The following is a 26,113-nucleotide window of genomic DNA, read 5'->3' as shown; positions in this document are numbered from 1 at the left end:
ATGATAAGATAGATATGAATCATATGATATAAACGTCCTGTAGGTCTACAATATATCGGTATGGCATCGGTGGGCGCAAGGTGGGTGGGACCGAACTTACTCCGATGTTATAAAGCCGTAGACTCCATAACGTCTCAAGCAATGTCGCAAGGAACATCGACAGTCCATGTATCCTGCTACTGCGGCAAGTACGTCGCAAATGTCATTGTCAATGCAGATTCTACGATCCAGAAGATCCCGTGTCATTGCACCAGCTGTCGCCGCTGGACAGGTGGGCTGTATGTGTATCGCTTACCAACTACCCAAGAGCCCCTTGGAATACAGCGCCTCACAGAGTACCGAGTTACCCCGCTGTCAACCAAGTACTTCTGCCCGGACTGCGGCTCACACATATTCGGGAAGACTGGGCAGAAGTGGGGCGTCAGTCCTGGGGTGGTAGACGGCGAGGAGCTTCAACCATCGGTAGAGATCGTCGGGCATGAGTTTGTAGAAGACACAGGGGACGGAGGGTTCACATCCTGGCTGACGCACTGGGGAGGGAAGGAGCTGCCGAGATGGAAGGGCGAAGCGCACGAGAGCGAGCTGCTCCCGCCGGAGTGGCCAAGCGCAGACGACAATCAAAGGAACCAGGACACCGAGGACGACAAGCTTTGGGCCGGGTGCCATTGCGGCGGAGTGGCGTTCTACATCACGCACCCGAATGAAGCTTCGAGGCAGCCACGACGTGCGCCCTTCCCAGAGTTGATGGTACCCGGGGACAAGGCCGAAAATCCGGAGGGCCAAACGTGGTGGCTACAAGCCGGCGGGACGAAGTACCTCGCGGGACTGTGTACATGCCGGAGTTGCTGCAAGGCTACGGGGTTCGATATACAGGCGTGGGCGTTTGTCCCGGAATGCAACGTCTTCCAGCCAAATGGAGAGCCGTTGGATGTTAATGCTGGCACCTTGAAGAAGCGGTACAGCGAGAAGATAGATGGAGCGTACCGATGCTTTTGTGGTACTTGCGGCGCGACCGTATTCTGGGGGTCGGATAACAGAGATGGAGTAGTGGATATCAGCGTGGGTCTGTTCAAGGGGAAGGGTGCCAGAGTTGAAGACTGGCTGGTGTTTGGCAAGAGAGTTAGCTATGTTCAGGAGGCAACAAATAAGAAATTGGTGCAGGAGTTGGGAAGGCACTTTACCATCACTGGATGGCCGAAGGCCTAACTAGAGTTGCGAAAAATCCAGGTAAGCGCAAGCAATCAGACGATGCCAGGAAAACCGTTAAATAGATCGAATCGCATTTAGATGAAGGACGCTTCATGAAGCAAAGGGATATTCAGTCGGTTCTCTTGATTCGCACTGTATCGTCGTCAATGTACCCAAAAACCCATGCTACCGGATGAACAAAAAAAAGAAACCAGAGCTGTCTCGAGATATCACACCCTATGATCCTCCTGGAAAGCGTGGTAGTTCCGTGGCTACACTGTGATGAGTCGAGGCTGGCTCCTGCTCATACACAGATCAGTATCCTTCATGGACAAGACTCGCCGACACGGGGATAGGCCTATTGTCGAACCGTCATACCTACAGTAGCCACTGCCTGGTATTCGGGTAGCATGGTAGCGGCAAAGCTCTCTGGCATGACGTTTCTTCTCGGGACGGAGGTAAATCAAGTATTGCGCTTCAGAAATACAAGGCGGGTACTCTGCGCCGTGCTTGCTGGATCAAGAAGGATTCCCTGCGTTCGAGGACCAACAAACAAGAGTTCATTGCAGTGCTGCCAAGCTACTACAGAAACCTTTGTATGCCGCGCCCCTCAAGGAGCCGATGTACATATGATCGACGCTGCACAGGCTATGTTCCATTGTAATTCAAGAGGAACGATTTTGCGAGTTGAATTTTGTTACCGCTGTGGACCTAAGTAAAGGAGCAAGGAAACAGTCGAGATCGACAGCGCTAACCCGCAGCAGGTTGCTTTTAACATTGTAAGCAAACGTGATTGTGGCGGTAAACCGTCATACGCCCGATTGGGAAATGGGGGTGGGCTTCGGCTTCGGTGTCTCATCTTCCAGTCCCCTTCGTCCATCGCTCATTCCTTACCGCTGTTTCTGTCCTTTATTCCGCTTTCTCTGGCTGGTCGATGAGCTCCGCTCTACCATGATCCTTCTCGACGAAGAAGACCAGCAGCAACGTAAGCTTCGACCGTCCTCCGTCGCTGGTCCGACTTCCAGAAACCCAGAGGAACCTGTTCCCGGACGGGACCCTTTACCTGATTATGAAACATCACAAGCACTGCAGGAGAATGAGTCGCAGGAGAGTGACATAGTAACTTTGAAGAAGAAGGCGAAGAAGAGGCGGAAGTGCGTTTACTTGGATTTCAAGTCTGATGCGAGGTTTTGGAGAGCGACGCTGTATGCCCTCATCATCTACATTCTCATCACACTGGCGGTTGGCGTGCCGCTGCTCATTATTGTGAGTCCATTTGCTGGCTGGGACGGATTGGGCTCGGTGGGAGCTTAGACTGATACCCAAGCAGCGGTTACGGCGGCGCGAGAAGTCGAAACCTTTTCCCGTTCCATGGGATGAAAGTGCTGCTGCTTTGCTCGCCCTCCCCATCACTGAAGGTCAGGTTGTTGACTGCAATACATGGACAATTGATGGAGGGAGCCGGACGTCGAGGTAAGCTGATACGCCAATTCCCCATAGCGTCAACGTCCAACGTCTCCCTAGCTTGGAGTACAGATTTCCTGTCTCAAGCTCGATCGTCTTCAAGTCCAATGTGTCACAGGATATGGACTCGCCTCGCCTCATCCAGGGACAGCTGGCCATTGACCTGAACCAGGACCATACGGAGCAAGATACGCTGGTCTTTGTCAACCTCAACTATTCCAGCGAAGCTATATTGAAAGAGACGAATGTTTGCCACATCAGGGGCCTAGGTAGTGATGGAGTTTCCATAACCGTGCGTATCGTCATTTGTATGTGATCTAATGCACGGACCTGACAGTGGATCATTTGAATGCCCTCAGGTACCTAGAAACCTTGCTATGACAGATTCGTTACACTTCGACATGACCGTGCTTCTTCCTTCCAACTCCGCTAATCCTGTGTCCATCGAAGCACTCGTCACTTTCCTTCCGTCCTTCACGCAGAAGATTGGCTCGTTATATCCTCAAGTTAACTTCGAGAAGATAACCATCGAGGGTCCCATGTCTGCCATTACTGTTGGTGTAAGTCCATTCAACGACTCTTCCTCCAAACGGATTAATAGAATTGTACCTTTCAGTCCGTGCAAGCGGACAATGTCGTAATGAAGAGCTCACTTGCACCTATCTCCGGCACGTTCAATGCCTCCAGCTCCCTCATTCTTGACACCATTGCTGCGTACGTTGTTCTTCGACTACTTTGCCGGGAGATAGCTGAGAAGTGTTCCAGCCCCATTGACGCCAATATTACCCTGGTCAATCCTCGGAAATGCGGCAAACCTACCATCATGGATATCAGCACCGGCAATAGGTACGCATCTCTGTCCTAGCCTCTAGACTTCTCTGATGGCTCTCTCACGAAATCAGCGGAATCGACGCCAATGTCACTCTTGTACTCACAGCACCGCCAACTACAACATCCAGCCTCCCTCCCCAATTCCTTTCCGAAGTCACCACATTCAGCGGCAACCTCAACCTCAGCATCGCCCACGACCCATCCACCCCTCCATCACACATGCACCTCCGGTCCCAAAATAACCTTGGCCAGTCGAGCGTCACCGTCGACGAGAAGTTCGAGGGCACGTTCTCGGTCATCACAAAATTTGACGAGGCGAATGTGCTAGCGGCCAAACTGTCGGCATCTGTCGATCCGCTGGGACAGGGACGGACACGGACGTTTGAGTTAGACTATAATACTACCTCGCGGATGGACGGGTGGATAGGGTGGGGGGCGCGACCGAATGTAAAGTGGTCGCGGCGGACGGGGCAGGGGCGCGTGGAGGTGGTTTCATCGCTGAGTCCTGTGCTGCTGAGACTGGGTGAGCCATAGCCCGCGTGGAGCTCATAGACTGTTGTGCTGTATCTGTACCATATATCATTTAGGCTTGTTCACAGGGACATATCGCAATCTTGTATTAATCACACATTTGCATTTATACATACGATTGCAAATACGGCGGACTCGTCCTTCCGTCTTTTGTTGTATAACCCTTACTTAAGTTACCTGGCTTGTACGGTACATCCTCTATACGTCACTGCAACATTGCAGGATGATAAGGGAAACGAAGTTTGATTGTTGCGGCTCTCGGGGTGAAGGAACATTTTATCTTCAGCACTCTGCATCGCATAATGTTTGGGACATGACGGAAAACGAAGAGTTATAGAATTCAAGTGGTATATCTATTATACAAAGCGGCTCAGCAACCAGTGCTGGCCAAGCAACGATAGAATATCAAACAAGCGGATATCATGATCAAGCATATGCCGCATCTTCCTCTTCCTCCAATATGGGCGACACGAGGGGCTGCCCGCGCACGGAAAGTGAAATGCGGACCTTCCTCTTGGGCACCCATCGCGCTGCCGGCCTGCGAATGCCTCTGATGAGCGACCTCCCGCGGCTCACCGTGTCGAGAACTAGGAGCAGAGGTGGTAGGGTTTCGACAGGGGAGGGAATATAGATAATGTCTTGCGGCTCCAGTTTCGGCGACGGTGGAGGAGGAGCAACGGGCGACGGGCATTCTTGGAGCGGCTGTAGGTAGTCGGTGGGCAACTCTTCTGGAGTCGCGCAAGCGCTGAACGGCAGACGGGGTGCGTTTGCGGGGAGGACGTCCGTCTCTGATATCGCCGGGAGGTGGCGTTCGGACGGCAGGCCGAGCCCCAGCCCGACACAGGCTTTGCGGCGACTCGGAGCGTAGACTAGGGAGTTGGTAGGCGGAGGGGCCGCGCCCAATGAATGGCAGAAGTTTCTGCGGCGGTCTGCGCGGCGCTTGCGGATTGGGATGTCGCGGGCGTCGGAGTATACGCCCCAGGACGGGATGGGTGATTCCTCGTCCATGACTGGGGTTCGTCGTTTGTGACGCCGAGCTCTGCTTTGGCTTTTTGGTGGGAGTGCGCTGGATTTGGGACGGCCGGGGGTATCATGTTCTTCCTCGGCGTCGTAGCCTGCGTCGCCGTGGTCATTGGTGTTGTCGTCTCGGCTCGTATGCCAGCCGTTGATGAACTGCAGTGGTGTCTCATCAGGGGCGACGCCAGCGTCTCCATTGACTTTGAGCGTGATGAGAGTTTGAAGGCTGGCTTCAAGGACAGAGTCGATGGCTTCTTTGGAGGGCGATGGGGGCGGCGTGATGTCCGTTTCAGCCTGACTATCTGACGCGCAGGAGTCCCATATAAGGGAGCCGGACTGGCTTGTCGAACCAGAAGACGAAGATGAGGAGTGTCTGAGAGAGTCGAGCGTGGGGACAGAAAGAGAAGAAAGCGGGATGGATGAGAGAGACATTATAGTGACCAGCACAGCGATGATTCTGTTTCAGATACGAGGGGAGTAAGTAGACTTGTGGTGGAGTGCAGAGTCGGTTGATGGACGACTTGGGCTGCACCCCACCCTTTTTATACCTTTCAGAGGAGCAGAAACAGCGGAAAGGAATCCACCCGTCGAACGGGGAAGGGAAGTGTGGCCCGTGGCGCCTACCGTACCCGTCTCGATCCTGACCGGGACTGTTGTAACCATCCCGCTGCCTGCGTCGGCCCTCTGGGCGGCGTCCGCGGAACGCGCCTCGAGTGCGGCGCCCTTGATGCCCTGCATGCCGTCGCGGTCCGTCCTGTTCGCCATAGAAGCCATGGAAGCCGTGGAACCTACCCGCAGTTTACATTTCGAGCTGAAATCTTCATGAAGAAATGTCAGTACAAACAGTCCGTAATCCAACGACACGCAGTCGGGAGTCGCAGCGCGGAGGTTTGCTAGGTTACGGCAATAGCCGCAGAACGTCGGACGTCCGAGGACATATGTAAGTATAACGCCCACTGGCAGATCAGATTCAAGGAAGATACATGAAGGTATCATGAAGCTAGGATTGCAATTGCTCGCCTATATACTGGATTTCGAGAAGGGTTGTGTCCAGATCGCATGCGATTGACAGAGCCCCAAGCGGTACATAATTATAATAGGCAAGTTACAATAAGTATAATTAACGGTGCGGACAATCAGTCCAAAGATACTACGTTCCTAAGCCCCTCCAAGACCACAGTGAATACGCCCGGAGAACCAAACGAATGTGAGACGTAGGATACAGTGAGAAAGAGATCTGCTGCTTATCTGTGCCCAGTGATGAGTAGATGAACCAAATGAACGTCGAAGTGCACTATGCATATCAAACCCAGCCTGCTCTGGATCATATCTGGATGACGGTAACCAGCCAAATCACGCTTCCCACTCGAACCAGCTGGCGCTTTCTACATTCCAGTCCGCGAGGGACAACTGCCGGGGTTCTCCGGACCCACCGAAGTTAGGGCGTACCCTGGGGATATACGGCACGCGGTTGGCGTTCCCATAGGATTCCTGGGCTTCCAACCTTGTCTTCACCGATCGATGCACCTTGATTTTGCCTCTGTCCATGATAGGCTTGTGGATCTTCCGGCTAAATCCAAAATTCAGGCTGGAGGGGTATGTATCAGCTATCATGGATTCCATACCCACGAAGGGAAAGAGTCCACTTACACCCACTGATAGGTATCCTTCTTCTCGTCCGATTCATTGTATTTCTTCGCACGGAAAGGGATTCGGTCAATGAGACGCCACAGCCAATGCAGCTCCATCTGGTCGTACACGGGCTGCACCGCATCGCGCAGCTCCTCCTCGGCTTCGCCCAATGGTGCCTTGGCAATCACCTCTTCTGCAGGCTCGTAACGCCCAAAGAACAGCTTGTAGGGGAACGTGAGCAGGCTCCACCAGAACTTGAAGAACGCTTGTATGAACGTCTGGCTCGCAGGGCCCGTGACCAATTCATGATCACCGCTCGCGAGGGGCTGTAACGGGAGAGGACGCTCGCTGACGGTGACCGACCCCTTGAGAGGAACCATGTCCAGCCCAGCTTCGTCACGCAGCAGCTCAGCATCGAAGATGATCCCAGTATTGGCACGGAAACACTCCCGGATCATCCAGCGGAGCGGGATGCGAGCTAAACTGTGGCGTTCCGAATTCTTGACCGACCCGCCACCAACGTCTGTGCAGGTCAGGTCATTTTCTGTTTAATTCACTCAAGCTTGTTGGAACTCACCACAGTGGGCGCCGGCGAACCACACTTCTTTGGCATCAGTCGTTTTAGTCTCGTCTCCGGATGCGGCGCTTGTGTCATTGGATTGCCTGTAAAAGGTAGGGATAAACTTGCCCCGCCGCTCATCCAGAGCAAGGGCATGGCGGAAGACGCGAATACCGTCATTGGTGTTGACGAAAGGGAGATCTTTCGTGACGAGGCCGGTAGAAGCCACGGTATCCCTAGACGCAAGACCGATTGAGCATACGTTCAGGGCAATGCACGAAGACTACTTACCAGACCCCCACGAAGTCTATCTTGACATCGATCGAGAATGTCTGTTTGAACATGCTACTCATTATTTCGCTGCTTGGGTCGTCGCGCTTGTACATTGTGTACGCGAAAGGTAGATGCTCGCAGTTTCCTTTCGATAACAAACCAATCTTCCGGAGCATCCCAGCCAAGGCTCTGGCGGTGTAAGCTCCTCTGGTGAACCCGAAGATGCATATCCTGTCTCCGGCAGTGTCTTATAGAAGCTTAGTGGATGAATAACGACATATTGGATATGCTTACAATTGTCCATGAGGAACTTGTAACCATCTATCCACTAGGTGAGACGATATACAGCAAGGAGCGGCGATGTACTTACGTTTCATATGGCTGTCGAGAGTGAAGGCGAACATCGTGTCAAGGACCATGGACATCTTAGAGACGATCGGCGTTACAATCCAGGGGTCCGTGTAGGTGCCAATGCCCGTCTTCATCCTCGTGAGTATGACTCGGAAAAAGCGAGAGTAGATGTTACCTGATAATAAACAAGCTGCTTGGTCGTGTCATCCTTCCTCAAGAAAGACGTTAAGCGAACGACATTTGAGTTCTGCATATGAAAGTATGAGATTAACCTGATAAAATCAAACGTTGATGGAAAGCTAACCGTGGAGTCGAAGGAATCCGACGTTCCGTCGAACAGAAGAACGATGGTACGACCACCCTCCCGGCTCGGTGTCCCCGCGGAAATCCATTTACGATTCTCTTCTGGGGCCCAAGCACAGTCGGGCGTGCACGGCTCGACCTCCTTCCCGCCATAGTCGCACTCAGTCTCGAAAGAGACGTCGACGTCAGAGTCGTGGGTATGTGACTGGGGCGGGAGGGTTTCCCTGCGATGGTCGAAGGGACTGTGCTGGATGCCTCTAGGGTCACGAAAGGAATCCTGAGCCTTACCGCCGGTGAAGTACTCTCTGACCTCACTCTCAGCAACTTCGTAATCTTCCCGGGTGTCGGAGAAGTCGCCGTGGGTTTCTCTGGAGCTGGAAAAGCGGGTGTGGCTCTCCCTGGCACTCGGGACACGCCCATAGACGACTTTCCTCGTGTTGCAACTGTCCGACATGGCGAGAATGTTGAAGAGGCAATAGAGGCCAGAATAATCGGGGCGACTTCGGGTCTGCTCCATCTCTCTCGACCATGGCAGCTATTATACCAGTCCGCAAACGCTCTGGACCTAGATAGTGGATCTGCTGGAGAAGAAGGTACCGCTGGCGCGACTGAATCCCGTGGCGCGCTGGGGTCGGTGTGTGCCTCGCCGACGCTACTGACTGCTCAAACAATGTTCGAGTTGTCAGGAGTGTCAGCGAAGCTGCCACCGATGGCTTGAGGTATGCTTGGTACCTGGAAAAGGTCATCCTGCCTCCGACAGCATCAATAGCCTAACTTCGTAGGGAAAATTTATATATAGCCACAGCACTCTCACCACCAAATGGACAGGGCAACCATTGTCGGTATCCTTAGAGCGCCGTCAGTCCTCCTGATGTGAAGCGCAACCGAGTCCTTCCTATGGCGTACGACGGGAACGGACCGCCACGGTCTCAGCGCTCAGCATATATGTACTGGCATATGCAGCATAGTTCCATGTTGCAAGGCGTAAAGCAATAGATGCAAGAGCTACGCGGCGAACACACCAGCATTTGCAGGGCTTTGCACGCAGCCCAGGCGAGTTCTCGCAACCAGGCGCAGCGGAAACGAAGTGCAAGTCGGAGAGTCAGCCTCAGTCAGGAGGCTGCGACCGCCGCAAGAGGAAGCACGGAAAGTGCCGCCACGTGGCACGTGCCGAGAAGCCGAGCCCTCGCAAAGCGCAAATCTGGTCTTCCTCAACACCGTTCGACACATCCTCAAGACAAGACCGTCCGACTGGTGAGTGTATACACCAGTTCTCTGTGTTGAGGGACTGTCGGGACAGTGTCTCGTTGCCGTTTCAAGTGGAAGAGCTGAAAGAACGGGGTGGATTGGGGGTTCGGACCTAGGATGACGGTCGAGGATGTCTGGCGAATGACCTTGCTGATACATCCCACCAGGCTCGACGATGGGTGCCTACAAGTATATCGGCGAGCTCTACAAGAAGAAGCAGTCGGATGTCCTCCGTTTCCTCCTCCGCGTTCGGTATGTCTTCCGTGCCAGGTCGCGACTCGAAGTCCTCATTCTACTGTTCACGCTTTCAGCTGCTGGGAGTACCGCCAGCTGAACGTCATCCACCGTGCTTCGCGGCCCTCTCGTCCCGACAAGGCTCGCCGCTTGGGTTACAAGGCCAAGCAAGGCTATGTTGTGTACCGTGTGCGCGTCAGGAGGGGTAACCGCAAGAAGCATGTTCCCAAGGGTATGAGCCTTTTTTGATGCTCCTGCCATGGAAGAAATTGAGCGTTGCATCCAGGTGCCACTTACGGCAAGCCCGTCCGGCAGGGTGTTAACCACCTCAAGCCCCAGCGTGGCCTGAGGAGCGTCGCAGAGGAGCGTGTCGGCAGACGGTGCGGAAACTTGCGGGTTCTCAACTCCTACTGGATCAACCAGGATGGTGTTTACAAGTACTACGAGGTCATCCTTGTTGACCCCAACCACAAAGCCGTATGTGTTCCATGCTACGTTGGGCATGTGCTTGGTTTACTAACTGTGTACGCAGATCCGCCGTGACCCCCGGATCAACTGGATCTGCAACCCTGTCCACAAGCGTCGCGAGGCTCGCGGTCTCACCGCCGTGGGCAAAAAGGTCGGCGACTCTGCTATACTCTTAGTGCTCTCTTGCTCATTCCTATTGTCGGCAGAACCGTGGTATTGGCAAGGGCCACCGCTACAACCATACCCCCAAGCTGGCCACTTGGAAGAGGCACAACACCCTCAGCCTGCGCCGCTACCGGTGAAAGCTGTACCATCCCACTTCCCCTTGCTCTCGCTATGTCTTTCCCTGCTTCGTCATTACCTACACATGTTCCATGTCCCTCATGGTTGTATGCTCTTACGCTTGCGCCTAAAATGCATTTGGAGATGACGCTGCGGTGCTATCGATCTTAAGTGAGGATAACTATGCAAGGTGCGAACACACCAATCGCAAGTGCTGACCCGGTCGCTGTCCGGTACAAAATCAAATGGCATGACTTGCCGAACGCTACCTTTTGTCGCTACTGACCACGATTGATACGCCAGGACTTGCGAAGTGCTTCAAGGATAGGCAGAGCTGTACAGCACACTCAAAGGAAGACGGCCTGGTATTCCTCATCGCTGATAACAAAACCACTCGGCGCTATGATCGTGCCTTTGGCCTGGTCGATGTTTTCCGGGTCAATGGGACACAGTCAGCTGGCGTGTTCCCTCTCGGCCGTCGAAGTCATAGGTGCGAGCGTCTTGCCTTCATGTTCAATAGTTGGGGCCTTGTAGTTTGATACATTCCACTGTAGTCCGTGCTCGCAGTATTCGGGATCGGCAGCCGCCTCCTTGACAGGAGGCGTAGGCGGCAGACGAACCTACAATACTGGACCAAGAATATGCTGATAGCTGTGCACCATAAAGCAATGAAATAGTTAAACAGTGACGAGTACTCGTTGAGATGTCACTCGCGCTGTCTGGCAGTAATCTTCTCGCTGATATCAAGGCTGCTCAGCCTCCTGATGGTATCGTCGATTTTGGTCCAGACTTGATTTTTACCGACGACAGGGCTAGGATGAATGGAGAAACTAGTCGCCTTGAGCGAGCGCGAAGTAATAACAAAGCGCACAACGCCGCAGACAAGTTATAAACGTGCAAATTGACGACAGTACCGTTGCCATTCGATAACACAGCTAAAAGCAAACGGCCTACCTCGATTCCGGCCCTTCTGTATCGTCAGTGGGCCTGGCTATACCGGCGTTCATGACCAGGATGTCGAGGCGTCCGCCGTCCTTTTCAAATTCAACTAAGGAAAAGAACTAACCAAAAGCCCAGCGCTCAGCCATATTCCTTCTGGTAGGTTTCTCTACGTCCCGGGTGAGTAGCTGAGAACGTATGGGTCGTTTGACGAATCCACTAGCCTACGATGGCTCTCTTACCTTTCTCCTCGTTGCGGCAAGTCATCATGGCACTGCTAGTTCATGGAAGCGAAGTCTTCGGCGGCCTCAACACCGCACGGACAATAATCACAATCTTGTCTCCAAGGTCGGCTTTGAGTTCAAGTTTCGGTGCCCCCGCCCGTTGCTTCACGAAGAACCGCAAAAAGGTTGGCTGGGCCATTTCTGCTTGGACTGGGGACAAGGTGCTTCATGTTACAGTCACTCCCCAGCAGGCGCGGGGAGAGACCCAGCGGGAAACCGTGAGTGGACCGCGCTCTACACCAATACTCCACACATCTCAAACGTGTGTCTGCTGCCTGTGCCTTCTGAAGACATAGATGGCATGCCTGTTGTACTTACCAGTTACTCAGCCATGATTTGGGTGATATAACGGGCTCTCAGGTCGGCACCGTATCCCAAGAGCACGAATTTTGGCGTATGTAGTTCTGTAGTGTACGTGACAAAAGTAAGGAAACGGCAGCGATCAGCATTGTCTGCCAGTCCATACCATCTATATGCCTACACGGACAGATTGTGTATGGCAACGTAGCCAAGTGGTTACGGCGTCACGTTTAGGTCAATAAGGACACACCGTGATGGGTCTTCCCGCGCGAGTTCGAATCTCGTCGTTGTCAGATTCTTTTGCCAGTATGGCTCAACCAGAAATACCTTGTGGACCCCTTTTTACCTCCCTCGTAAGGGAGCGGCGCCAGAGGAACGACGCAGGCAAGGTGCCCTCAACAGTATCGAGAAACACGTTAATAATGACACACAGGCCGAGTCCAATAATTGTACATTACTAGTGCTATCCATTCTACGTAGAAAATGCAAGACTTGAAAGCACCATAGTCTGTAGCGGTAGAAATGTCACCTATGTACAGGAGAAGCAGCACTGGAAAAGTAGATACCCTATGCTCACTGAACAGTACGCGATAAAGATAGAGCAAACTGCGATGATACAATGTGCGGTGGCCGCGAGCAAAGGTAGATCCAATATACAGATTCGTGGAGAGTGAGGTGGCGATGATAGCGGGCAGCATGCGGTGCTGCGGATAATGTAAGATAGGTAGCGCGAGAGATCCTTAAATGTCGTTACGGGGTAATGCTTATGGGCCAACGATGATAATATGTCAGTTCGACGGAAAGAAGAACGACCAGAGATGCAACAGACCAAAACCACTGGCTCAGAACCTGTCAGGATTACGGGACTTGTTGCGCTTGAAGCGTCCCTTCCGCGGCGAGCGCTCCAGTTTATTCAGATACACGTCATCGTAGCTCCGGAACAAGCAGGTGCCCGCATCCTCGTCGTATTCAGCGAGGGTGGCCCAAACACAATGCCATCTCGAGCGTGTATCTTCTGTCTCGACCGACGCGAATTTGAAGGCGATCCCTAGATGGTTTTGGTCCCACTTGGCCTCCTTGCCGATGCTGGGAGCGAGCCCATGCTTCGTAGTCTCCGCAGCCTTCGCCTTCTGCCTCTCGAACGCCTTGTCCGTTAACCGTATGAGGGCACAGTCGGTAACGAGCATTCCCTTTTCCAGCTTTCCACCGCTCCAATTTCCCTTTTCCTTGTCGCCCGGGTTGGCGCAGGCCTTCAACACTCCTGCAAACCCGTCATCCATCTCCAGCTCCTTCGGGACACCTTTGTGGATTGGATCATAACCATCCACAAGAATTTGGAAGCTCGTTTTGTCCGCGAAATCGAGAGTCAAGGCCGGATGGGAGCGGGAACGGCGGATTCGCGTCAGCGTCTTCCCGACAAGTGTAGAAGGGTCAACGCCTATGGAATTTAGGCGAAGGGGGGGAGGGTTTGAGCGGCGTTTGGTGGGTGTGGTTGGGGTAGGACGCGTGCTGGACGAAGCACTTGAGGATGAGGAATGGTCGGAGATGCAGCCAGAGCCGTTGTCGCTGCCAGCGGGTCGACCCATGATGTATTCGGTGTCGCGGTTGTGTGGATAGTGAAGGGTGTGTGTGTCGCGAGTGAATGGCGGGATTGAAGTACGAGTTGTGGCTAGAGTTGCTCACCTGATTCTCGAACATGAGGCTTCCATATCCGGCATAGCAACGCCCACAGGGCCAAACAAATTTGCATTCGAACCGCGTCACAATTGCCACTCCTGGCTGTCCGGGCGCCATTGTCCTCTGAATGAGGGAACAGCGGCGGTCTTCGCCATTTACTGCTGGCAGTCTAAGTATTCTCCCGCAACACAGGAAGCGCTAGAAATTACTCTACTCAAACCTCGCCTGACGCTGAACACGTAGACCGGAGCCCTCAACAGCGAAGTATTCTCTCTGACACGTTCCGCTCTTTGTTCTGTTGGTTTCCACTACTAGGCCAACTTGCCCTCACACCGGCCCTCCCGTAGCTTGCTACAAACATGCATATCATAAGTGGACGTGCAGTTCGAAGTACTTCAAAAGCAGCTGGTAACAGCATATGCATGATATCAGAATGCTTGCCATCAAAACCAATGGCATGGTCAGTACTTGTGAATTTCTTCGTAGGGTGCTGCGAAGAACTACTTCCTCGTTGGCTTAAGTTTCTCAGTCTGGCTACATTTATAATCTATGCATGCACTGACACTAGTTCTCTATCATACTGTGTGATGACTACTGGAGTGATAACCCCCGAATTGCTGGCTGAGATCATGTGTTCCAGTCAGGCACTTCGCATCATCCGAATGAGGTAATCACTGATAACATCCTCAGAAACTGGGACTAAGGTGTTCGAACAAGCTTAACGAGACCATCACATTGTTGGCCTTTTGCATAATTGGCTATCTAGGTTCATTCTATGATGGGTGGACAGAAACCATCATTGCTGATATTGTTGGCCTGTGGCTAATCCTCTTTTGACGAGGGCATACCAAGCTGTGGTGGAACAGGTGGATTGGGTGAGGCTGCTAGTGGGTTGGTTCTTGGTGATGGACCTTGCTTCAAGGTAGACCCCTGGCAGCGACAAAGGCATAGATGCGGTTATGCTGTGTCATGCCAAAATGGAACTTCTTTAGCATTGCAACATTCTGTGATGAATAGCCTGAGAGCATCAACCAACAGGTAATCTGTATCACAGGTCATCTGTAAGGAACGTATACATTGATGACTTTGACCTTGTACTGTGCAGGATGCACTAACAAACAATGTACCGTCTGGCAAACACTGTTAGTACTCTCCTGTGCTATTGTACCCCCTCACCAACATGCTGACTGTATCATCATCTCCGCTGATACCGCAGCTCGGGCTTGACTCTCTAGAGAATCTCGCTCTGGATAGCATGAAAGAACTGCTCACTGAGCAAATATCGTCAGCCGTCCGTTCCCCAAGATCATCTTGATATAAGTCGCATATTCTAATGAAAGACATGTATCTGTAGGCTGTAGCTAACTCCAAGGTTGGATGTGGGCATCCGGCAGCGTACTAGCTCCTGATTGACCTCCTGTGGTTGCACCATACCACCGTAGTGAGCCCCGAATTGACGGAGATGGTCTCGAAAGCACCGGAGTACTTTCATTGCGTAAGCATGTTGACTAATGTAGTGAAAATGCTCTCCGATATGCTCCTAAGACCTGCACCGCGCGAGCGTCTGATAGACTAGTGCGGCTTCTGGACTCGGACAACGTTCCTAGTTTGACACCCTTGAGTGTAAGAGGGGGTGCAACAGCTCACACGAGCTGCCACAGCACTGGTTCAACTGTGCTGAGACCGTAGAATATGGCTACATTCTATAATATATATTGGTGCTTAATCCTAATTTCAAGAGTTCGGCGTGCGTCCTGGGTTCGAGACAAGGATGTATTACTATTCATTGTAATCGGCAGCCGTGGTATCCTGACTGCAGTAAGGTACTTGGAAGGGAGCCAGCTTACATGTCGACAAAGCTTGAGCTTGAAGCGTGAGACGTGATTCCTTAGTGTAAATAGCTGCTTTGCAATATCCACGAGTGAGGAGTCCCCGCCCCCGGATCCTTATGACAGGCGCAGAAATCAGCCACGCGACAGCCACAGTGCTTCCTAATCAAGCTTCCCTCCTTCCCGTTACGTTTTGCCTCTAAAAATAACACGCCCGTTATATAGGCGATTGCGACGCTAACGCGTCGCTTCACCTTGATCCACCACCTGCTCTTCTTGCCTTATGCTTTACCCTATTCTATCTGAAGTATGGAGAAGATAGCGGAATATCAAGGGCACAGCAGGTCTATCACATCTGTGCTGAAGGTGACTGAGTTCCCGGTCGACTCGCAAATCATAATGCTGTCCAGCCCGCCTTGTGGGCCCGGATGGAGGTTTCACGTTACCGTGAAAGCCTTGCCGAAGCGCGCTATCTGTGAATATCCAAGGTTTACTCTTGCCGCCTGCATTGAAGTCGATTTGAAGCGAGTTCGTGGCCCTTTACAAGTTGCGACGCTAAGAACAAAGGCTTCAGACGGCACACCTGAGCCAGTCAACACTATTATACTCCATCTCTCTACTACAAATGAAGAATGTGATTTTCGTGTACTGGCAGAGTGGACTGAACATGATCCATACTCTCAAGGCTGTCTCCTCTATTTCGTCGTCTCGACGACTCAAACGTCTGGCCAGTTGTGTCCCACGGAATCATCCATCAGTCCACTCCAGCGTACCATCCTAAGGAGCCTGGACTCGGATGAATTCAGATACAACAACATACGGTTCTTTGCGTACTCCATGCGTCTGAAATCTGGACGGCTTGCCGATCCGCTTCCGGTCTTCGCCAACTGGGATACTCTGATAGCCTCGGTAAATTTGAGGGGAGATGAAGCGCGGAACACCTTTGAAAGATGTCTGTAACTTTTCTGTGTGAGGGCTCCACATACTAATAAGATTGGTCTCTAGTCTGCAACAATTGCCGTCTACCGACCTCCGATGACCCTGTGCCTAATGATATAGATATGTATGATTACAGCGACGACAGTGACCTTGAAAATGATGATGATGATGATGAGAATGACAAGGACTACGTGGGTGAGGACAAAGAGGATGACGAGAGCGAAGAGGACGGTGAGAGTGGAGAGGATGTCACGGTCGAAGAGGGCGACGAAGGCGAAGAGGGCGAAGAGGGAGACGAGGGCGAAGAGGGAGACGAGGGCGAAGAGGGAGACGAGGGCGAAGAGAGTGACGAGGACGAAGAAGGTGACGAGGACGAAGAGGATGTCAAGGACAATAGCAGCACCGTCTCGGAGCAAGCAACAAGCTCGGATGAACTAACATACTCTGGCACTGACTTCCTAATAGTTTCTGCTGCATATCGGACGTGAGTTCTTTCGTGCTATAACATCTCCGATGTCGGGCTGACTTCCCTGCTATAGGTGGCGAGCCCTGATTTTCTATCTCTGCACCGGTAATATACGCTTTATGTCCTCCCAGTCAAACGCGGCGGCAGAGGGTGATTCAATTCCGTCGTGCTCACCCCGGTCAATGTATCGTCTAGCCAACAAGGTTTGGGCTGTCCTCTCCTATGCCATTGACCTATGTACTAATCCCCCAATGGTGATGTCATTGCAGCTCGGCCTTGTATCTCTGGAGAAACTTTCTCTAGACGCTATCAAAGCGGGTCTCACCGAGGAAAGCATTGTCAAGCGCTTGTTCTCCAAATTCACTTCGAGGCGAGTATGCTATAGCACGCCTGGGATACACCGTCACGCGGCTCATGCGAACGTCTTCTGCTATAGGTATCCCGCGGTACAAAAGCTAGTGATCCAGTTCCTGAGATCCCACCACACCTCTACAGTAACTCGGGAATTGAAAGAGATGGTCCCAAAAGTCTTTACGCCGAACTACTCTCACTGCATAGGTATTATGGCAAGTGTGGTGGAGGTGCTGTCCGAGGCGTCTGAGAGGCCTGCCAAGCGACCTCGGGTTAAGTAGTGCACGCCCTCTTCGCCGGAGCTCAGTTTCATCCAGAGGAGGGTTGTCCTTCGAGTACTCACGCTAATGTAAAATATCTCAGCACCCCTATATCTATAGTAGCCATTATACTAATTGTTTGCACTGGAATCGCGTTAAAAAACAATGCGGTCACAGGGTAATTATATCACTAGTCTGGAATCCCACCCACTCAGTCATCAGCTGGAAGCTAGCTATCCCGCGGCAGGGTATGCGCAGGCTTTGTATCAGCTAAAAGCACAGAGGACGTACAGCAGGGGTACTGCCATCAGGTCGAACACATAGAGCAACTGCGACGCGGCAAGACCAACGCCGATCGAACACGAAGCGCTGACCATCATTAACTGGGCGTAACAACAGTGTGCAGGACGATGGCCCTACCCAGAAAGAGGTAGGATAGGAATATTCGTGGCGCGACTTTCAAAACGTGGGGACGGAATCCGGTTCGATCGCACTACGATACATGTTTATGTCTACTCTATGATATAATTTAACGAATAATACAGCGATGTTCTATACCTTGACAATCAATATATTTTGTGAACCGTCTACCTCTTCCACACGAGGGAAAACCCAAGCACGTCAATCCGCATACTTCGACAACTTCCTGATCCGCGCACCATACTGCGAAAACAATCAATAAACCCATCGACACTCACACCCACGCCCCACTTACCTTCCAAAGCACCCAAGGAATGGGTATCATCACCACCGCCAACAGCCCGATCAGCGTGCTCGCCCACGCCACGCCGCCCGGGCCGCCCAGATTCTTGAACATCGCGTTCGCAAACAGCGGGAACGCCGCGCCGAAGCCCGCGCGGAAGAGGTCGTTCCCCGCGAGCACGCTCGCCGCGTAGCGCGGGTACGCGTCGCCGAGGTAGTTGAGTACCGCCTGGAAGAGCAGGAACGCGCCTATGCCAAAGAACGCGGAGCCGATGATGGGCACGATCCACGGGATCGATGCGGACGCGGTCCAGCCGAACCAGAACATGCATATGGGAAGCTGGGTCGGGCACGGGCGGTAAGGGTGCGTAAAGGGAAGGATAGGGAGGAAGAAAGGCTAGATACGTACGGCGATGCCGCCCACAAAGGCAGGCGGGAGGCGTTTCTCGGGCACCACTTCCATCCCGCCCTGCTCGAACTGTTTCTCCAGCCAGAAATAGCAGTATATGCAAAAGCCTGCGTACCTGATGCATTCGACCGCAGGCGGTCAGCGGGGAAGTGAAAGACGCCACATATGAATCGGAAACGTACGAGAGTATAGAGCCCACGAATATGCCCAAGAATGCAAGCCCTTCCTGGCCCAGGTTGAACCCATGATTTTCAACGAACACGATCGGGAACGCCTGAGGAACCCCCTCAAGTCAGCATTCGCCCGCACGGTCCACACACCGCCTCGCACGTCCCCGACTCACCTCAAACCACAAATACAACAGCCCATACACCAGCGCGATATACAGATTCAAAAAGAACACAATCGGCTCCTTGACACTCAGCACAAACGGCCTCACGAGCGTCATCATCGCCACCTCCCGCGCGCTCATCTCCGCCTGCTCCATCTCGCCCTCCGTCCTGAGCTTCTCATTCCCCGTGAGCTTCCGCAGTCTTCGAGCGCGCTTGACGAGGATGTGCGCGGCGGACGTCTCGGGGAGGGTGAAGACGAGGATCGCGAGCGCGCCGCCGGAGAGCCAGAGGAGGATCCAGATCGTCCAGCGCCAGCTCTCCGCGTCGGCCGCGAACCCGCCGAGGAGCGGCCCGAGGACGGGCCCGCACACGGCGGCGATGCCCCAGATGCCGATGGCGTACGCGCGCTTGGCGGGGATATACTAACAGTGCGTAGATGGGCGGACGGTGAGGACTTGTGATGAGGCAAGACTCACCATATCGGCGAGCGAGGCGCCGCCAGTGGCGAGGCATGGCGAGCCGAAAAAGCCTGCGAGAAATCGGAGGGGCAGCAGGGTGCCTAGATTGTTCGCCAGCTAGGGATATGATGTCAAGGATGCGCAGAAGTCGAAGAGAGTACGGCATACCGCAGTGGGTACTTGCAGACAGACAAAAATGAGGAGGGTGATGATGTATATAAAATTCCTGCCCAGCGCCGGAATCTCCGAAAGAGGGGCAAGGAACTGCTCTCGAACGCGTCAGATTGCTGTCGCAGCCCAAACACGACGCCAGACTCACCATCGGCCCCACCCCGTACCCAAGCACGAACAGCGTCAGGCCCAGCGTCGCCGCAACCTGCGACACGTGGAACCGCTGGGTCAAATCGACCAAGCCTGCTGTGTAGATACTGCTACCGATATAGATGGAGAAGGTGAGGAGGCACAGCTGGCTGGTAACAAATGCCTTCTTGGCCGAGGACCAGTTGCGCGGGTTCTCGGGGTCGTCGGGGCCGTACCAGGTGACGAGATTCGGGTCGAGTCCCTTCTCCGCTTCTTCGGGCTGCCGCGCAGGCTGGCTCTCCGAACGCGGGTCAGGCGCGCTCTCGACCTGCACATTTTCCTGCCTCTTTTCCTTTCCCTTCTCCTGCGGCTGCGTGTCGCCTATAGTGGTCTGCTCCGACGACGTCGAGGGGCGGCGGAACGCGTCCGGGTGCGCCGCCTGCCACTCGGGGCAAAAGTACTCGGGCGCCCTGAAGCCGGTGCTCTGCTCTGGGTACGGGAGCGCCTTGCCGTGCGTGACGAAGTTGACGATGGTGCCGGCGAACGTCTCGCGGAAGAGGTCCATGGCGGGGGAGCGGGCGAGGGCGGCTGCGGAACGGTCGCTTATAAGCAGCGCAGAGAGCCGTGGGCGTCGGTCAGCCGCACTTGGCGTTAGGCAAAATCACAACGAGCGAAGTGGATTTTGCGCCTTTCGATTTCGACCGACGTGTCGCGGCTATGGGTACAGCGCGATCGCGCACGCGTGACGTCATGTTACGCGCCCTTCTGCAGATCGGCGCCGGTATCGCTCCAGTACTCTCGACAAACAAGGAACGGGCATTAGAAAGTATGGAACGTGATTCGCAAGAGCGTGCTGCGGCCATCGACGTTCCATCGTTGTTCTGACAGGTTTCCATTGGTTGCTGATTACATGTAAGCGGAGCAGACTTGAGGTTAGGGTTACAATCCAAACCGTTCTCCTGAGCACATATCATGTCGCACGATGTAAGAGTGGCACAAATCCCGAGGACGCAGGTGCATTGCTCTTCAGCGCCCTTCCCATGGGGAGATCGCGTAACTGGGACTGGTAAGAGCAAGGCAACAATGGCTAGAGGAGATCTGGCAATAGCCAGAGTTATGCTCTTTTCTGGAGCCTCCCAACTACCCTCTTGAGCTTCTTGGACCTCTGAACTGAGTTCAAGAAGAATCAAAAGGGGCAGGGATCTCCAGAACCAGAGTAGATACTCACAAGACCCGCTGGCGGGTCATAGGTCATAGCACTGTGCTCACCATAGCCATAGCGATCATGTGCGATCATGCATCTTCTGAGTCGCTGAGCAGTGCTACTGTTACAAGCGAGATAGACAACGCCGCAAAGGCCGTCGTCACGTAATGAGCAGAGGCGACTTAGAGGTCGCAATGGCTGCGCTTGCAGGGCTGCGAGATACGTGGGCCTCCTGCCGAGTGACCTTCTGACAATTTCTCAGGAGATCCGTCCTCGTTCAGCTCGAATAAGAGCCCTTGTAGCTCTATTGAGAACGACCGCGTTTATCGATCCCACAGAAGAGTGGTGAAGAGCCGACTAGAGTCCGGAGGCCTGAGGGGGCGATCACGGCCTCAATCACATTGATCGCAAACCACGGCTTTCGACTTCCCTCTAAAGGAGCATAGAAGTGCGCAACAGAAGGTAGCTTGGTGTCGCTCGATAAAGACAATATCGCGCCCTACTGAGGGCCACGGCCTACGGGAAACAAAGTCCGACGCGTCGTCCCGCGGGAGACCACACGGACTCGGCCGACCAACCCGAAGCAATCCTCAGCGGCCTCAGCCACCTTTGACTCGGCCTGCCCTCTCCCCTCACCATGGCCTCCCTCGCCGCCCTCAGAGCCGCCCGCAGGGCGCCGTGGCGGTCCTTCTCCTCCACAGCGCGCGCGCGGCAGCAAGACCCGCCCAAGCCCCCGCCCTCCGTCGACGACTCGACCTCCGCGCTCGACTACAAGCGGCACCAGCGTATCCGCCCGCCGCCGCTGCCTGCGATGGACCTGCCCCGAGCGCGCACGGCGGAGGAGGCGGTCACGAATATCTTGTATAACACGCCCCCGCCGAGTCTGCAGCCGTTCAAGAGGTACGCAGATCACTTGGTGTTAGCAGTCGGGATTTAGGTCTTTATTGACTAGAGGATGGATGGATGGATGACAGGCATATCCTGAATTGCTTGGTGCAGAACGAGCCCGGTGTGCTATCACGCGTGTCGGGTATCCTGGCTGCGCGCGGGTTCAACATCGACTCGCTCGTGGTGTGCCGCACGGAGATCCGCGACCTCTCGCGCATGTGCATCGTCCTCAGGGGCCAGGACGGCGTGATCGAGCAGGCGCGCAGACAGCTGGAAGATCTCGTGAGTCCCCTTCTTTCACTCCCCTCTCCCCCTCCCGCAATCAAAATCCTCACTCCTCCTTACCCTCCTTTGTTGTACTAGGTCCCCGTGTGGGCCGTGCTGGACTACACCAACACCCGCTGCATCGAGCGCGAGCTCCTCCTCGTGAAGGTCTCCATCCTTGGGCCCGAGTACCTCGAGGAACAGCTCCAAGGCGGGCCCTCGCACGAGCCGCGGCGCATTGACCAGGACTACCCGCCCGCGCCCCCTCCCCCCTCACCCAAAATGGAGCGCGAGATGGCGCTCGCCCACCACTTCGAGCATAGCGCCGAGCCCGAGCCCGCGGCGCCGGCGCTGACGCCGTCGGAGGCGCTCCGCCTGAAGCACGAGCACATGGGCGCGATCGACACGCTCGCGAAGCAGTTCGGCGCGACGATCGTGGACGTGAGCGAGAACTCGGTGATCCTCGAGATGACGGGCAAGACGACGCGCGTCGAGGCGTTCCTGAGCTTGTTGAAGCCGTTTGGCGTGCTCGAGTCTGCGCGGACAGGTGAGCCTTAACTGGATTGCTCATGGGATCTCGGGGGGTGTTGATGAGATGTCATTCAGGTTTGATGGTCATGCCCCGCACGCCGATTACGAGGTCGCCTGAGGACGACGACGTGTCGGCGGAGGGTGGTCCTGTGGACGCGAGTCTCCTCCCTCCCGGTTAGGGCTTCGCTATGCTGTTATTTTCAAGCGTATTCCGGCTGCTTGCATCTGTCAAAAGTACGCGTATCTACGTGGTCTCCATAATCTCCACACAACAACCTACTCTGGAATCGAACATGCGGCTGTTACCATCATCCTCACCTGCTTGCATTACTCCAGTAATCGACAAAACATATGAGGGGCTGGACGTGTCAGTAAATAGTAGACTCGCATTAACGTCTACCATCTGCTGTGTCCACGCCTTACCTCGTAACACTACGCCTCGTCAGGACGCGCGAGCGACGATGGAGTGAGAAATGCTCGTACAGATAGTAATTACTAAGTAATATCAGCGTTAAGATATCGAGACCTGAAGTCACAGGCCTCTATGTTGATGGGACACAGCTGGGACAACTCGGGCCTTGAAACAGTCAAAAGCTTGCCTCGTTTTAATCGTGACGGGCCCGCTTGGCCGGAGGCTCAGCGAGGAGTCCAACTACGCTCGCGAGAGCGCCGACGCAGTGCGAGTGCTCGGGTGTACAGGCTTTCGGGACCATCTGCTGCACTTGGCGCGTCACAGCTCTCGTACGATGTGAGCGCAGGAACTGCATCTCCACTTTTTGCACGGCTGGATACCTGTTGTCAAAGACGTGCTTCAGTGAGCTATGTATATCACCTGTAGATAGATATGTTTCGGGACTTGCATCGAGGAGAACTTTGAGAACAAGTGTTCGATTATGTTCGACTCTGTCAAGTCTGCTTCGATTGCGTCCAGCGCAAGCTTTTCTAGAGTGATCATCCAACCTGAAGGGCAAATAAAGCGCGAGAAGACCGCGGCCAACATTAGGTCTTTGACGGAACGGGAAGGCTCGTGCTTACCTTGTTCGCTAAACAATACATGGACCTGGGTGAGCATGATGGCATTAAAGTATCCTTAGCTGCCTCCGATGTGCGGGATATGAAACTGATGTTGCCGGTGGTAAGATAGAATATATATGCTCGCAACCTACAATACAAAGACTAAGCCGAAACAGAACGAACCATAACAGAGTATACTTACGTCCGATGTGCGACGTTCTCCGCAAACAAATATATCCCGGAGACTGGCGGCTTAGTCTCCCGACCCAACCCGGAGTCTTGCGATAATGAAAGGAGCGTATGATCATAGGACCGCGTATAAGAGCCAAAGGACGTACTATTCTCTGTTGAGGATACATTGGCTTCGTTGCCATATTCAAGATCATTATCCTCTTTATACTCGTAGGCATCTGTGACACAGGGTATGCCATCGTGAGACGCCGACAAGTCCGAGTCATACTTGCGGCAAACGGCAGAGAGGGGGTCTGGAAGTTGATTCGAACGAAACACGCCAGGACTACTGACGTTTCATAAAACTTGTCAACGCATGATTAGGGAGGGTGTTGATCAGTATGCCAGAGCTGGCGAAGACTGGGCGGGAATGAGTGACCTTTCCGGATTCCAGACGCCTCGAGAAGGCAAAGAGTTGAAAGTTATCCAGCGTGACTGTGCGGGTATCGAGGGTCTTGATAATACCACAGTGAAGTAAACTAAATGACTCTCCGGCTGGGTAAAGCCCGCCCGTGCCGACAGCACTCGCGACGATGAAATAAACCAGATGGCTCGAGGAGTACGGATCCTCTTCCAGTCCACTTTGCCACTTGAGTAGTAATTCTCTCCCCTGCTGGCTTGATGGGAACCTCCACCAGCTTAGTGCCAATCAGTGCAGGCACCCCGTGAAGAGCTGACGCCCACATAGTCGTGACTGTCATATGACGGCCGAAGAGTAGCTTCAAGCTTGCACCGTCCAGTTCGATGGAGGCAGCGACGGTGAATGTTACGACACCATAGCCATTGCTTGCTCCCGCTACGTTCATGCGAAATGTCCATCCGGGCCCACATTTCGCGCTTTGCAGTGTTGTGTTATCCGTGCGATTGCCAGTGGAGTACAGCCTGGGGTTAGCGTTCACATGCGGAAATCGCACAACCTTGAACACAGATGTAATGGACTTGATGTCCGTTGAAATTCGGAGATCTTCTCCATCCTTGGGACAGGCCAGAGGTCCAAGTAGATTTCAATGCTGAACGCTGTCATCAGCAAAACGTTACCCGACTTTGGCCAGGGACTTGGCTTGATTTGGCTTAACTACGTCTTAATGCCCACTTTTTCGGCGCTTGTGGCCTTCTTTGAGGCTTGAATCAGGAAAAGTAAGCCAAGTCGGGCACCTAAATGCCAAAAGATTGCTCTAAGACGCCGAAAGGTGGTTTTGCATTTTCCTGATGCGTCGAGGAAGTAATGATTGACGGAAAACCTAACCCTGGCAACCGGCAGATCGCTTGTCAGGTGCCACCACCGACGTCGACAGCATCTTCAATGCACGACGTGCGGTTTGCAATGCGTCGCGCGTTATCCCATCTTCACGCTTAAGGCAACAATGAACTCACCTCCATAGGATAATAGAGGCGTTATGGGGATACATGAGCGAATCATCCTGGGTAGTGGGTAGTGGAAAGATCAAACACAGGTAAGCATTTTGTACATGAACATGAAAGCGTCCAATCTCACAAGTTAAGCTGCGCTGCAGCGTCTTTCCTACGGTAGAATCTGTCACACAGCCCGCCTCTCGTCTAACTAGGCTCAATAGCTTAATGACTCCCGCTCGAACCCTCGTCTATGTCCGGAATGCCGTGCCTAAGCATTAATTCTGGACGACGCGAGACGTCAACAGAGGCTCGAATGGGTATCTACGTTAACTTACCCAGTACTCACATGTCGTGAAAACTCTGGAGTTTTCCCAATTATAGTGATCTGCTGGACGAGAACACCCGCCAGTAGGACAAGGTAGAGGTCATTCTATCTTAAGGCAATTATCCGTGAATATCGCTTTACCGAATGTTATAAATTGACGTCCAAGACACTTCTGCTATAGCGGGGATGTAGCCTAAGCCGTTCGCTGGCCCCCACTATAGCAGCCCGATACCCACTATAACGGTCGGGGTTGCTCGTCGTTCGGCGGTCGATGTCGGAACCGGCGTAAATTCCCGTCGCCATCGTTGACCAAAGTGAACACCTGGTATATCCGGGTGAACAGCTGCTTTCTCCAGGTATGGGCTCCTAATAAATAGTAGCACAACGACGAATACTTATATCAATCAAAATGCCCATCTCACCGGTCTATTGTATTCAGGTGTGCTGGCGGAGGTCTGTAATCGCCGTTCGACGGACCCTTTATAACGCGTTAACGCGGAAGTGCAATCAACAGGCCCAACATTATATTGACCACATGTTATACAGAATTGTGCAGAATGTAACCGCGGTATCCAACTCCATTGCAATGTGGTAACGCATGAACGGAGCGATTAACGCGGCCGGTTTGTTATAGACCAGCAAGGCTGTCTTTCACACAGCTCTGCATCCAAGGTGA

General features: G+C 53.5%; 10 protein-coding genes and 1 non-coding gene across 11 annotated transcripts; 6 read left to right on the top strand and 5 right to left on the bottom strand.

The window, feature by feature from the left end:
• Positions 1 to 141: 141 nt before the first annotated feature.
• GLOTRDRAFT_37965 (uncharacterized protein) lies at positions 142 to 1,206 on the top strand (the record flags this gene model as incomplete). Its single annotated transcript, XM_007865723.1, has 1 exon — positions 142 to 1,206. One exon carries the CDS (start codon positions 142 to 144, stop codon positions 1,204 to 1,206), a length of 1,065 nt encoding a protein of 354 aa, XP_007863914.1.
• Positions 1,207 to 2,050: 844 nt separating this feature from the next.
• Positions 2,051 to 4,162, top strand: GLOTRDRAFT_137638 (uncharacterized protein). The gene is made up of 7 exons (XM_007866208.1): positions 2,051 to 2,454; positions 2,519 to 2,661; positions 2,713 to 2,944; positions 3,012 to 3,212; positions 3,269 to 3,366; positions 3,418 to 3,498; positions 3,555 to 4,162. The coding sequence occupies exons 1-7, from the start codon at positions 2,140 to 2,142 to the stop codon at positions 4,015 to 4,017; spliced, it is 1,533 nt and encodes a 510-aa protein (XP_007864399.1). The 5' UTR covers positions 2,051 to 2,139; the 3' UTR covers positions 4,018 to 4,162.
• Positions 4,163 to 4,440: 278 nt separating this feature from the next.
• GLOTRDRAFT_127635 (uncharacterized protein) lies at positions 4,441 to 5,463 on the bottom strand (the record flags this gene model as incomplete). Its single annotated transcript, XM_007866207.1, has 1 exon — positions 4,441 to 5,463. One exon carries the CDS (start codon positions 5,461 to 5,463, stop codon positions 4,441 to 4,443), a length of 1,023 nt encoding a protein of 340 aa, XP_007864398.1.
• A 921-nt stretch (positions 5,464 to 6,384) lies between these two features.
• GLOTRDRAFT_73944 (uncharacterized protein) lies at positions 6,385 to 8,650 on the bottom strand (the record flags this gene model as incomplete). Its single annotated transcript, XM_007866206.1, has 9 exons — positions 8,151 to 8,650; positions 8,022 to 8,093; positions 7,866 to 7,974; positions 7,790 to 7,816; positions 7,514 to 7,742; positions 7,241 to 7,458; positions 6,977 to 7,186; positions 6,682 to 6,928; positions 6,385 to 6,619 (listed from the first exon to the last, which is right to left on the bottom strand). The coding sequence occupies exons 1-9, from the start codon at positions 8,601 to 8,603 to the stop codon at positions 6,385 to 6,387; spliced, it is 1,800 nt and encodes a 599-aa protein (XP_007864397.1). The 5' UTR covers positions 8,604 to 8,650.
• Positions 8,651 to 9,352: 702 nt separating this feature from the next.
• On the top strand, positions 9,353 to 10,533 carry GLOTRDRAFT_137636 (60S ribosomal protein L15). Its single transcript, XM_007866205.1, has 6 exons — positions 9,353 to 9,403; positions 9,565 to 9,649; positions 9,709 to 9,863; positions 9,918 to 10,108; positions 10,164 to 10,250; positions 10,306 to 10,533. Exons 2-6 carry the CDS (start codon positions 9,573 to 9,575, stop codon positions 10,399 to 10,401), a joined length of 606 nt encoding a protein of 201 aa, XP_007864396.1. The 5' UTR covers positions 9,353 to 9,403; positions 9,565 to 9,572; the 3' UTR covers positions 10,402 to 10,533.
• A 1,569-nt stretch (positions 10,534 to 12,102) lies between these two features.
• On the top strand, positions 12,103 to 12,197 carry GLOTRDRAFT_t54. Its single transcript has one exon. It is a non-coding gene; the product is annotated as a tRNA-Leu (tRNA).
• A 119-nt stretch (positions 12,198 to 12,316) lies between these two features.
• GLOTRDRAFT_110498 (uncharacterized protein) lies at positions 12,317 to 13,581 on the bottom strand. Its single transcript, XM_007866204.1, has 2 exons — positions 12,734 to 13,581; positions 12,317 to 12,667 (listed from the first exon to the last, which is right to left on the bottom strand). Exon 1 carries the CDS (start codon positions 13,488 to 13,490, stop codon positions 12,747 to 12,749), a length of 744 nt encoding a protein of 247 aa, XP_007864395.1. The 5' UTR covers positions 13,491 to 13,581; the 3' UTR covers positions 12,317 to 12,667; positions 12,734 to 12,746.
• A 2,608-nt stretch (positions 13,582 to 16,189) lies between these two features.
• GLOTRDRAFT_137634 (uncharacterized protein) lies at positions 16,190 to 17,571 on the top strand. Its single transcript, XM_007866203.1, has 5 exons — positions 16,190 to 16,362; positions 16,416 to 16,833; positions 16,889 to 17,018; positions 17,085 to 17,185; positions 17,252 to 17,571. The coding sequence occupies exons 1-5, from the start codon at positions 16,248 to 16,250 to the stop codon at positions 17,445 to 17,447; spliced, it is 960 nt and encodes a 319-aa protein (XP_007864394.1). The 5' UTR covers positions 16,190 to 16,247; the 3' UTR covers positions 17,448 to 17,571.
• Positions 17,572 to 18,047: 476 nt separating this feature from the next.
• GLOTRDRAFT_115266 (MFS general substrate transporter) lies at positions 18,048 to 20,192 on the bottom strand (the record flags this gene model as incomplete). Its single annotated transcript, XM_007866202.1, has 9 exons — positions 18,048 to 18,089; positions 18,142 to 18,468; positions 18,538 to 18,652; positions 18,720 to 18,811; positions 18,881 to 19,291; positions 19,346 to 19,444; positions 19,496 to 19,591; positions 19,647 to 19,907; positions 19,956 to 20,192. 9 exons carry the CDS (start codon positions 20,190 to 20,192, stop codon positions 18,048 to 18,050), a joined length of 1,680 nt encoding a protein of 559 aa, XP_007864393.1.
• A 1,252-nt stretch (positions 20,193 to 21,444) lies between these two features.
• GLOTRDRAFT_58508 (acetolactate synthase) lies at positions 21,445 to 23,099 on the top strand. The gene is made up of 4 exons (XM_007866201.1): positions 21,445 to 21,731; positions 21,806 to 22,001; positions 22,083 to 22,530; positions 22,590 to 23,099. Exons 1-4 carry the CDS (start codon positions 21,469 to 21,471, stop codon positions 22,691 to 22,693), a joined length of 1,011 nt encoding a protein of 336 aa, XP_007864392.1. The 5' UTR covers positions 21,445 to 21,468; the 3' UTR covers positions 22,694 to 23,099.
• A 51-nt stretch (positions 23,100 to 23,150) lies between these two features.
• Positions 23,151 to 25,740, bottom strand: GLOTRDRAFT_92351 (uncharacterized protein; the record flags this gene model as incomplete). The annotated part of the gene is made up of 8 exons (XM_007866200.1): positions 23,151 to 23,306; positions 23,550 to 23,676; positions 23,731 to 23,806; positions 23,867 to 24,013; positions 24,054 to 24,213; positions 24,248 to 24,733; positions 25,459 to 25,542; positions 25,654 to 25,740. 8 exons carry the CDS (start codon positions 25,738 to 25,740, stop codon positions 23,151 to 23,153), a joined length of 1,323 nt encoding a protein of 440 aa, XP_007864391.1.
• Between the last annotated feature and the right edge of the window lie 373 nt (positions 25,741 to 26,113).

Source organism: Gloeophyllum trabeum (genome assembly GCF_000344685.1).
Source record: "Gloeophyllum trabeum ATCC 11539 unplaced genomic scaffold GLOTRscaffold_00004, whole genome shotgun sequence".
NCBI lineage: Eukaryota > Fungi > Basidiomycota > Agaricomycetes > Gloeophyllales > Gloeophyllaceae > Gloeophyllum > Gloeophyllum trabeum.
This window is presented reverse-complemented; position numbering and strand designations above follow the sequence as displayed.